Raw genomic sequence first — 12,039 nt, 5'->3', positions numbered from 1 at the left:
ACTCTCCTGGATTTGAAAATCAGCGTTAGAGCCCCGCAATCTCTTCCCTTGCCTCACACAGCATCCGAGGATGGATCTCACCTGGGCTTGGGGACTTATCCACTTTTCAGCCTGCTAAGACCCTAACACACTCCTTTCAGTACTAATCTGCTCAATTATAATCACCGTCCCCCTCCCTGCTTTCTATATCTACATCATCCCGTACCAGCCTCCCCGAACAGGCGCCGGAATGTGGCGACTAGGGGCTTTTCACAGTAACTTCATTTGAAGCCTACTCGCGCCAAGAAGCGATTTTCATTTCATTTCATTTCATCCTCCATAATGAACACCGATACAAAATACTCATTTAAAACCTCACCTATGTATTTCGGCTCCACACACCAATTGCCACTTTGGTTCCTAATTGACCCTACCCTTTCCCTTGCTACCCTCTTGCCCTTAATATACTGATACTACACATCGCTTTTATTTTGCTTGCCAATTATTTTTCATTCCCCATCTTCATTCTCCTTATTTTTTAAAGTACTCCCTGCGCTTTCTGTACACCTCTAGGGCATCCACTGTTTTGAGCCCCCTGTAACCACCGTAAGCCTCCCTATTTTCCCTGATCCAATCCTGTGTATGTCCCTTGACATCGAGGGTTTTTTAGCCTCACCCTTGACATTTACGGTAACGTGTTGGCTTTGTACTCTCTCTGCTTCATTTTTGAATGACTCCCACTACTTTGATGTGGATTTTCCTACAAGTTCCCAGTTCACTTTCACCAGATCATGTTTTACCCTATTAAAATCAACCATCCCACCCCCAATTCAAAAACAATTATTTCTAGTACGCCTAGTCCTTTTTTTTTTAAATTTAGAGTACCCAATTAATTTTTTCCAATTAAGGGACAATTTAGCGTGGCCAAACCACCTAGCCTGTACATTTTTGGCTTGTGGGGGCGAAACCCACGCAGACATGGGGAGAATGTGCAAACTCCACACAGACAGTGACCCAGAGCCGGGATCAAACCTGGGACCTCGGCGCCGTGAGGCAGCAGTGCTAACCCATTGGGCCACCGTGCTGCCCTCGTCTTAGTCCTTTTTAATAATTGCCTTAAGTCTTACTGAGCTATGGTCACTATCACCGAAATGCTCCCCCACTGACACTTGTACCGCCGGCCCGGCTTTGTTCCGCCCCTCTCTTGTAGGACTTTTGACATGATGGCTCAAAAAGCTCTCCTGGGTGCACTTCAATAATTCTGCACCCCCCCCCCCCCCCCACAGGCCTTGCCCACTTTGCCTATCCCAATTAATATTGGGGAAGTTGAAATACTGTACTATTATTACCCTATTATTTTTACACTTCTGAGATTTGCCTATATAGCTGCTGTGTTATGTCTCCCTGACTGTTTGGGAGCCTCTCGTCCACTCCCAGAAGTGTGATTGCCCCCTTTTTGTTTTTAAGTCCCAAGCATATGGTCTTGAGCTTGCCAAGATGCCACCCTCCCTCACTGCAGGATGGATGCGCCCCCCCCCCCCCCCATCATTCACCTTGCCTGAAGATTCAGAATATTGAGCTGCCAGTCCTGCCCCTCCCTCAAGCTTTCATTAAATCTCCAAATAATGTTATTTGTGGTACTTTTTGAAGGAGAGAAACGAATGGTTTAACAACCATGTATTAAAGAAAGATCAAATTTTAGATGACTGTTGGAGGCAGACAGTTTGGGGGAGACTAATTATATACAGTAAATGCAATCATCGAGACTCTAGTCTTGGTGCAATCATCTTAAATCATTGGTGTCAGAGTCTAAACCCGAACCAAAATCTTGAAAAGGGACAAGGGAGCTCCTTTTTGTTTTTTTTGGCCCATATCCCTCTATACCCACCCTGCCCATGTAACTGTCTAACTGCCTCTACCACTGCCTCTGGCAGCCGTTCCAGATGCTCACCACCCTCTTGTGAACAAATTTCCCCTCTGGTCTCTTTTATGTCTCTCCCCTCTCACCTTAAACCTCTGTCCTCTAGTTCGAGACTCCTCTACCTTTGGGGAAAGATGCTCCTCATTATTTTATAGACCTCTATAAGATCTCTCCTATGCTCCAAAGGAAAAAAGTCCCAGCCACTGACCCAATTGGTCAAGATCCCGTTGTAATCTTGCATAACCTTCATCACTATCCTCGATACCGCCAATCTTGGTGTCATCTGCAAACTTACTAACCAAAACAAAGCCTTCTCCCGCGGATGGAGGTGGCTAGCACGAGGGGACATAGCCTTAAATTGAGGGGTAATAGATATAGGACAGAGGTCAGAGGTGGGTTTTTTACGCAAAGAGTGGTGAGGCCGTGGAATGCCCTACCTGCAACAGTAGTGAACTCGCCAACATTGAGGGCATTTAAAAATTTATTGGATAAGCATATGGATGATAAGGGCATAGTGTAGGTTAGATGGCCTTTAGTTTTTTTTTTCCATGTCGGTGCAACATCGAGGGCCGAAGGGCCTGTACTGCGCTGTATCGTTCTATGTTCTATGTTCTAAATAACAGTGGACCCAGCACTTATCCCTGAGGCACACCGCTGGTCACAGGCCTCCAGTTTGAAAAACAACCCTCCACAACCACCATTTGTCTTCGGTCGCCAAGCCAATTTTGTATCCAATTGGCTACCTCACCCTGGATTCCGTGAGATTTAACTTTTTGCAACAACCTGTCATGCGGTACCTTGTCAAAGGCCTTGCTAAGGTCCATGTCGGCAACGTCGACCGCACTGCCCTCATCTACCTTCTTTGTTACTCCTTCAAAAAAACTCAATCAAATTCGTGAGATATGACTTTCCCCTTACAAAGCCGTGCTGACTTTCCCTAATTAGCCCTTGCCGGTCTAATTGCCTGTGGATCCTGTCCTTCAGAATACCTTCGAACAATTTACCCTTTGCAGAAGTACGGCCAACCGGGCTGTAGTTCCCAAGCTTATTCCGACAGCCCTTCTTAAACAAGATGACAACATTTGCTACCCTCCAATCTTCAGGCACCTCCCCTGTGGCTGTCGATGATACAAGTATCCCAGCTAGGGAACCGTCAGTATCCTTCCTTCAAAGCTGTATTACCACTTGTCCTGTTGCAGTGTATCCATATAATCCCTACAGTGCAGAAGGAGGCCATTTGGCCCATCATGACTGCACCGACCCTCTGAAAGAGCACCCTATCTCGGCCCATTCCCCTGCTCAATCCCTGTAACCCCACCTAATCTGGACACCCACTTAAAAAGAAAAGAACAAAGAAAAGTACAGCACTGGAACAGGCCCTTTGGCCCTCCAAGCCTGCGCCGACCATGCTGCCCGTCTAAACTAAAATCTTCTACACTTCCAGGGTCCGTATCCCTCTATTCTCAACCTATTCATGTATTTGTCAAGATGCCCCTTAAATGTCGCTATCGTCTCTGCTTCCACCACCTCCTCCGGCAGCGAGTTCCAGGCACCCACTACCCTCTGTGAAAAAAACTTGCCTCGTACATCTCCTCCAAACCTTGCCCCTTGCACCTTAAACCTATGCCCCCTAGTAATTGACCCCGTACCCTGGGAAAAAGTCTCTGACTAGCCACTCTGTCTATGCCCCTCATAATTTTGTAGATCTCTATCAGGTCGCCCCTCAACCTCCATCGTTCCAGTGAGAACAAACCGAGTTTATTCAACCTCTCATAGCTAATGCCCTCCATACCAGGCAACATCCTGGTAAATCTCTACTGCACCCTCTCCAAGCCTCCACATCCTTCTGGTAGTATGGCGACCAGAATTGAACACTATACTCCCAAGTGTGGCCTAACTAAGGTTCTGTACAGCTGCAACATGACTGCCCAATTTTTATACTCAATGCCCCGGCCAATGAAGGTAAGCATGCCGTATGCCTTCTTGACTACCTTCCCCACCTGTGTTGCCCCTTTCAGTGACCTGTGTACCTGTACACTTAGAGCTCTATGACTATTAATACTCGTGTGGGTTCTACCATTCACTGTATATTCCCTATCTGTATTTGATCTTCCAAAATGCATTACCTCACATTTGTCCGGATTAAACCCCATCTGCCATCTCTCCGCCCAAGTCTCCAGACTGTCTAAATCCTGCTGTATCCTCTGACAGTCTTCATCGCTGTCCGCAATTCCACCAACCTTTGTGTCTTTCGCAAATTACTAATCAGACCAGTTACATTTTCCTCCAAATCATTTATATATACTGCGAACAGCAATGGTCCCAGCACTGATCCCTACGGAACACCACTAGTCACAGCCCTCCAATCAGAAAAGCACCCTTCCATTGCTACTCTCTGCCATCTGTGACCTAGCCAGTTCTGTCCAACTTGCCAGCTCACCCCTGATCCCATGTGACTTCACCTTTTGTACCAGTCTGCCATGAGGGACTTTGTTAAAGGCCTTACTGAAGTCCATATAGCCAACATCCACTGCCCCACCTGCATCAATCATCTTTGTGACCTCCTCGAAAAACTCTGCCAAGTTAGTGAGACACAACTTCCCCTTCACAAAACCGTGCTGCCTCTCGCTAATACGTCCACTTGCTTCCAAATGGGAGTAGATCCTGTCTCGAAGAATTCTCTCCAGTAATTACCCTACCACTGACGTAAGGCTAACCGGCCTGTAGTTCCCTGGATTATCCTTGCTACCCTTCTGAAACAAAGGAACAACATTGGCTATTCTCCAGTCCTCTGGGACATCACCTGAAGACAGTGAGGATCCAAAGATTTCTGTCAAGGACTCAGCAATTTCCTCTCCTCCCTCCTTCAGTATTCTGGGGTAGATCCCATCAGGCCCTGGAGACTTATCTACCGTAATATTTTTCAAGACACCCAACACCTCGTCTTTTTGGATCTCAATATGACCCAGGTTATCTACACACCCTTCTCCAGACTCAATATCCACTAATTACTTCTCTTTGGTGAATACTGATGTAAAGTATTCATTTAGTACCTCGCCCATTTCCTCTGGCTCCACACATAGATTCCCTTGCCTATCCTTCAGTGGGACAACCCTTTCCCTGGCTACCCTCTTGCTTTTTATGTACATGTAAAGTTAGGTTAGGTGGATTGGCCATGCTAAATTGCCCGTAGTGTCCTAAAAAGTAAGGTTAAGGGGGGGTTGTTTGGGTTACCGGTATAGGGTTTGAGTAGGGTGATCATTGTTCGGCACAACATCGAGGGCCGAAGGCTGTACTGTTCTATGTTCTATGTAAAAAGCCTTGGCATTTTCCTTAACCCTATTTGCCAATGACTTTTCGTGAGCCCTTTTAGCCCTCCTGACTCCTTGCTTAAGTTCCTTCCTACTTTCCTTTATATTCCACACAGGCGTCGTCTGTTCCCAGCCTTCTAGCCCTGACAAATGCCTCCTTTTTCTTTTTGACGAGGCCTACAATACCTCTCGTTATCCAAGGTCCCGAAATTTACCGTATTTATCCTTCTGCACAGGAGCATGCCGGTCCTGAATTCCTTTCAACTGACATTTGAAAGCCTCCCACATGTCAGATGTTGATTTACCCTCAAACATCCGCCCCCAATCTAGGTTCTTCCGTTCCTGCCTAATATTGTTATAATTAGCCTTCCTCCAATTTAGCACATTCACCCGAGGACCACTCTTATCCTTGTCCACCAACAATTTTTACTGAATTATGGTCACTGTTCCCAAAATGCCCCCCTACTGAAACATCTACCACCTGGCCGGGCTCATTCCCCAATAGCAGGTCCAATACAGCCCCTTTCCTCGTTGGACTATCTACATATTGTTTTAAGAAGCCCTCCTTGATCCTCCTCACAAACTCTGCCCCGTCCAAGCCCCTAGCACTAAGTAAGTCCCAATCAATATTGGGGAAGGTAAAGTCCATCACAACAACCCTGTTGCTTTTACTCCTTTCCAAACTCTGTCTACCTATCTGCTGCTCCATCTCGCGCTGGCTGTTGGGTGGCCTGTCGTGAACCCCTAACATTGTGATTGCACCCTTCTTATTCCTGATCTCTACCCATATAGTTTCGCTGCCCTCTGAGGTGTCCTCCCGCAGTGCAGCTGTGATATTCTCCCTAACCAGTAGCGCAACTCCTCCACCCCTTTTACATCTCCCTCTATCCCGCCTGAAACATCTAAACCCTGGAATGTTTAGCTGCCAATCCTGTCCTTCCCTCAACCAGGTCTCTGTAATGGCAACATCACAGTTCCAAGTACTAATCCAAGCTCTAAATTCAGCTGCCTTACCTGTTATACTTCTTGGATTAAAACACAGAATCATAGAATTTACAGTACAGAAGGAGGACATTCGGCCCATCGAGTCTGAACCGGCTCTTGGAAAGAGCAACCTACCCAGGCCCACATCTCCACCCTATCCCCATAACCCAGTAACCCCACCCAACACTAAGGGCAATTTTGGACACTAAGGGCAATTTATCATGGCCAATCCACCTAATCTGCATATCTTTGGACTGTGGGAGGAAACCGGAGCACCCGGAAGAAATCCACGCGCACACTGGGAGAATGTGCAGACTGCACAGACAGTGACCCAAGCTGGGAATTGAACCTGGTACCCTGGAGCTGTGAAGCAGTTGTGCTAACCACTATGCTGCCCCAAGCACCTCAGGCCACCAGTCCCACTGTTTTCAGCACCATCTACCTGTCTGCTCTTCCTCAGAGCCATACTGGCCCTATTTCCTAGTTCTCCCTCCATTCTTTCACCTTCTGACCTATTGCTCCGGTGCCCACCCCCCTACCATGCTAGTTTAAACCCTCCCGTGTGACACCAGCAAACCTCGCGGCCAGGATATTTATGCCTTTGCAGTTTAGATGCAACTTGTCCTTCTTATACAGGTCACACCTGCCCCGGAAGAGCTCCCAATGGTCCAGATAATTGAAACCCTCCGTCCGACACGAGCTGTTTAGCCATGTGTTTAGCTGCTCTATCTTCCTATTTCTAGCCTCACTAGCACGTGGCACAGGGAGTAATCCCGAGATTATAACCCTGGAGGTCCTGTCTTTTAATGTTCTGCTTAGCTCCCTGAACTCCTGCTGCAGGACCTCATCCCCCTTCCTGCCCATGTCGTTAGTACCAATATGTACCACGACCTCTGCCTGTTTGCCCTCCCCCTTCAGGATGCCCGCTACCCGTCTGAGACACCCTGGCACCAGGGAGGCAACATACCATCCTGGAGTCTCTTTCACGTCCACAGAAGCGCCTATCTGTGCCCCTGACTATAGAGTCCCCTATGACTATTGCTCTTTTGTGCTTTAACCCTCCCTGCTGAACATCAGAGCCAGCCGTGGTGCCACTGCTCTGGCTGCTGCTGTTGGCCCTTGATAAGCTATTCCTCCCTACTGTATCCAAAGCGGTATACCTGTTCGAGAGGGGGACAACCATAGCTGTTTTGGGAGCGGCGTTTTCAGAACCCCAAAATGTATCATGGAGTTCAACCAACCTCTCCCTTTAATGTATTGTTGCTTTTGAAGCACATGGCTTGTTCTCCAGTGGTGGTGTTACAATTATGGACACAGGATTTTAAACACAAAACAATGTTTATTCCATGAATTCAACTTAACCTTTTTAAATAAACATTGGATCCCTTAACACACCTTACTTCAAAGATAACCCCGAAAATAATACAACACTAAATAATCCCTCAAAATGTTCCTTCAAACCTCCAAAAGACTTAACACCTTTAAACAAAAACACATCAGGTTAAAGACATTACTATTATCAGTTTAAATCACCCAAATGATTCAGAGATAATCTTTCATGGCAGAGATCACAGCAGATCCAGCTCACTGCAAACACCGACACACCCAAGCTCTTTTCCTCAAAACTGGCTTTTCCTTTCAAACAGCTCACAGCAAACCAGCCAGGCACTTTTCAGCTGCGCTCTCTCAAAACTGAAACCAAAACACTGCAAAATGACTGAGCTAAAAACCCAGCTCCACCCACACTCTGACATCTCCTCAGTAATATCAGCTGCTTTATTTCTTAAAGGTACATTGCTTAAACATCCATTTCTTAAAGGTACTCTTACATGACGCAGGGGATTCCTGCACTGACTGCCTGCCCCTTCTGGTAGTCATCCATCTCTCTGCCTGTACCTTGGGGGTGACCACATTTCTATAACTCCTATCTAAGATGCTTTCCGCCACGTGCATGCTCCTAAGTGCATCCGATTGCTGCTCCAATCAAACCACGTGGTCTGTGAGGAGCTGCCATTGGTTACACTTGCTGCAGATGCAGTTGACCCGAACACTGGAAGCGTCACAGAGCTGCCACATCTCACATTTGGAGCACTGCACCCTGCTGAGTGACATTTAAGCACTAATTAATTAATTTGAAATAAACACTTGAATTATTGTTAGATTGAGTTACAATTAACTATCTGGCCCTGACGCTAGATTTTTACTGTAAAATTAAATGCTAAATACCGATCTCTGCCCTCAGGTTTAGTTACTCCACTATCTAGTCAATCAATTAGATTTGATTTTAAGGGGCAATTCTATCATAGCCAATCCACCTAACCTGCAAATCTTTGGATTGTTTTGCATTAAAGTTTCAGTATGAATTGTGGTTTGAAGAAATGGTAAATGTTTGCTGTAACTTATTTCTGATATTGTGTATTAATGCTTTTGTGTAACAAAGCTGCAATCTGAATCGGGAGTTTGCTGCGGTTCTGACTGGGGATAATGTGATTTGCTGCTGTTTGTTCCTTGCTATTTCTATGAAATACCACGCTACTCATCTCTCTCATTCATTTTGCATGCGTCTACTCACTTCTGTACAGCCACAGTTGAGGCAATTGAGGCTGATGAAGGTACGCCCAGTGTGTCAACAGTCAGATGTGGTGTGGAGTTTGGAGGGGATGTATGGGTGGGTAAATATGATTGGATGTTGGGTGTATCTTAACTTGCACAAGCAGGAATTGAATTGGTTTATCATCATTTTTATCGTGAGTATACAATATTTTGGAGGAATATTATATATTTTTTTTCTTTGCGAAGGTGAGTTAGGTGTAGTCGTCTCACTGTCTGTCATCTTATGTGTTTGTGGAACCCACCTCTTCATTCACCTGATGAAGGAGCTGCGCTCCGAAAGCTAGTGAATCGAAACAAACCTGTCTGTCATCTTGTACTCTGATATTATGGGAGTGAGTCGGTAGCTGATTGATTTCATTTGACAGCTTTGTCATTTTAAATCCAGCATGTTTCATCAATTTCTGTATGTTAGTGATGTCGTTCCAGTGTTTGCCGTTACTGCATGTGTGTGTGTGCTGAACCAGTTTGCATGTTTGTTTGATTCTTGGAAGCCAAGTGCACCACCGTCTTGACAGTAAGTGAGCCGAAGATCAATTGCCCGTTCCAGCATCTTCTAGCTTTCCATCTGGACTAATGTGGGCGAGGCTACTGGGCCTTGGAGCTGCCCCTTCGAAACGATTTGCACAGCTGGTTCCAAAGGCGAATAGTTGAAAGCGGGGGAGCACGCTGCTCCCAGTGGGACCCACGAGTTGGTTCCGGGGAGTGGCTAAGCTCAAGCCGCACAGGGTTGGACGTTGCAGCATTTGTGGAGTACGAATTCGGCAATACTCAAATCAACATTGAGGGGGCGAGATTGGGGCAGTTTGAATCTCAAACCATGTCTCAATTTGTGGATCTTTGAATATGCAGCTGAATAAATTGTGATTTCCCCTGGAACAGCTTGATGCATCCAAATCTGAAGGAATCAGGCAAACCAACTCAAAACTATTAAAAGGAAAATCGCTATCCATCCATCTAAGCTGCCTCCAGATCTCACCTTTCAAAGCTGTACTGGAATAGGTCTTCAGTTCACTTATGATCTGTCAAAGATAAGGTTGCACCTTGTCTTTATATAGATTAGTATTTGGCTCACATTGCCTGGTTGTGCAAGATTAATGGTGATAGATTTTAAACTGCAAATATGTTGAAGGCCCTCTGATTAAAGGTATTGGTGTTGGCCTTTTCAACTACCTTCACGCAAGGTGACAGGGTTATAATAGATGCTTATTTTCTTCTGGTAAACTACTTCACAATAAACATTTTAATTGTTAAATGTGATACTTTTATATGGGTGTTGGTAGAGTTATCAAATAGTTAATTATCTTGCAAAAATTTGTTAAGTATGTTTGTATTAAATTTTTGAGTACCACCAGTCGAAGCTCTGCTAACATTATTGTAAGCAGCGTCATATAATCGAGTCGGCCACATGTATGACTGCACTGATATGTAACTCTTTAAAACTTATTTTTTAAATGGCCTGACTTTGATTAGCGTTATTTGAAATCAAACTCACCAACATATTCCTCCGTGTTTAAAATCTTTTGTTTCTATTCTTGCCTCGTCCTTCCAGTAGACTCTGAGTTGGATGCGATGATAGGATTCAGCCCGTCGCTTGCTCCATCGGCCGCTAGCTGCGAGGCTCCCTGTCATTGGCGCACGCTTGGAAATTCGATCCCACAGATTGGCTCAGAATTCTGGTTGCAAATGCAAAAACCCAAACCAAACTAATTAAAAATGAACTGATTCACGCGCACAGGCTTTTAAAAAAAAAAAGCCATTCCAATGATCGCTCTTATCTGATTTCACTCGGGGTGGAGGTGGGGAATGGCTGGTCACACGGGGCTGTAGAATCCTTGACTGTAAAACGCATGTAGCCAAGGGAGGTGAGGAAAATGGCAATTTTCAGATCCTGGCTGTTACTTCCCTGCTCTTGTCAAACCTCATCAGATAATTCTTTGTTTTTGATAAATTTAGAGGGCCCAATTCTTTTTGTTTTCCAATTAAGGGACAATTTAACATTGCCAATTCGCCTACCCTGCACATCTTTTTAGGTTTGTGGGGTGGAGGGGGTGAGACCCACACAGACACGGGGAGAATGTGCACACTCCACACAGACAGTGACCCAGAGCCGGGATCGAACCTGGGACCTTGGCGCCGTGAGGCAGCAGGGCTAACCCACTGCGCCACCGTGCAGCCCTTCACCAGAATATCCTACTGTTTTGGTCACCTTCGCGGGGCAGGGGAGACCTTGCTTACCCCAATTTGATATCGGGAAAAATCCAGCCCTCATAGGCACTGTCCTTTTCCCTGATAGTTCTCGAGCAGCTCGGTTCAATCGGACTTGGGTGCTCTGTGCTCAGTGCCATGTTTCTCTCCGGTGTGGTGGAGCAGTGTCTGGCGACAGATTATTATGTTGGTGAGCAAGTGACACAAATGTTTCACTTGGAGATGAGCCGAAGCGTTCTTAAAGCTGCCCGGCGCCTCTGTTTTTGAGCAACCCGTTTGCTGTTTCTTTCTGCTGCTTCGTTTCCATTACTCACCTGTTTGTTCTGCATTTCATTAAAAGCCATCAAAGGATTCTCGCCACAGCACAAAATCTGCAGTTTCGAAGAGGCCAAGGGCCTGGACAGGATCAACGAGCGGATGCCCCCACGGAAGGATGCTCCTCAGCAAGATGGCATCAATTCAGTGAACACGACAAATACTAACGAGAACAATGGAACTGGCACCAGCAACATACAGTGACCGTCTCTCTCTCCCCCCCCCCCCCCCCCCCCACCCCCCCCCCCCTCACTCTCTCATCGCCTGAGATTCTCTCCCCCCCCCCGAATCACAGCTTCTGAAATGGCTTCAGTTTCTTGGCCAAAGCGATCTACCCGTATGTTTTTGAATGGCTGGACAAATTTGGTGACCTTTTTAAGATGATCAGATATGGTAAAGCCACCCTGCCTTTGAGAGAACGGCCTGTGGTAGATGAAGATTCAAGTGCATGCAGCATCTATTCAAGACTTCTGCACCCTTGGAAAGACCGTACTGTTTTCACTCAATCACATCTAGAATAGCATCTCCCACCCATCGACATCAACACCCGTTAAGTTTACAAGCAGAATCTTGAATAGTCGATTCCAATCCGAATTTGAACAGAAATCTTAACCAACGCCGAAGAGCTGACTATTTATTGCTGAATATTGTTTTGTGATGTCTGCTAAAGGCGACTTTTTAAATGGTAGAATGGTCTTAAAGAGTAATTCA

The 12,039-nt window shown here is 46.0% G+C and overlaps 1 protein-coding gene across 1 annotated transcript in view; it reads left to right on the top strand.

Moving 5' to 3' along the window:
* The window catches only part of LOC119956182 (serine/threonine-protein phosphatase 2B catalytic subunit beta isoform), a 102,999-nt gene extending 91,448 nt beyond the window's left edge, over positions 1 to 11,551 (top strand). The window contains exons 13-14 of the mRNA XM_038783122.1: positions 8,778 to 8,807; positions 11,354 to 11,551. Coding sequence (XP_038639050.1) covers positions 8,778 to 8,807; positions 11,354 to 11,532 — 209 coding nt within the window. The 3' untranslated portion in view covers positions 11,533 to 11,551. The remainder of the gene's footprint in view (positions 1 to 8,777; positions 8,808 to 11,353) is intronic.
* The last annotated feature ends 488 nt before the right edge of the window (positions 11,552 to 12,039 follow it).

This window comes from Scyliorhinus canicula, chromosome 22, assembly GCF_902713615.1.
Source record: "Scyliorhinus canicula chromosome 22, sScyCan1.1, whole genome shotgun sequence".
Lineage (NCBI taxonomy): Eukaryota > Metazoa > Chordata > Chondrichthyes > Carcharhiniformes > Scyliorhinidae > Scyliorhinus > Scyliorhinus canicula.
This window is presented reverse-complemented; position numbering and strand designations above follow the sequence as displayed.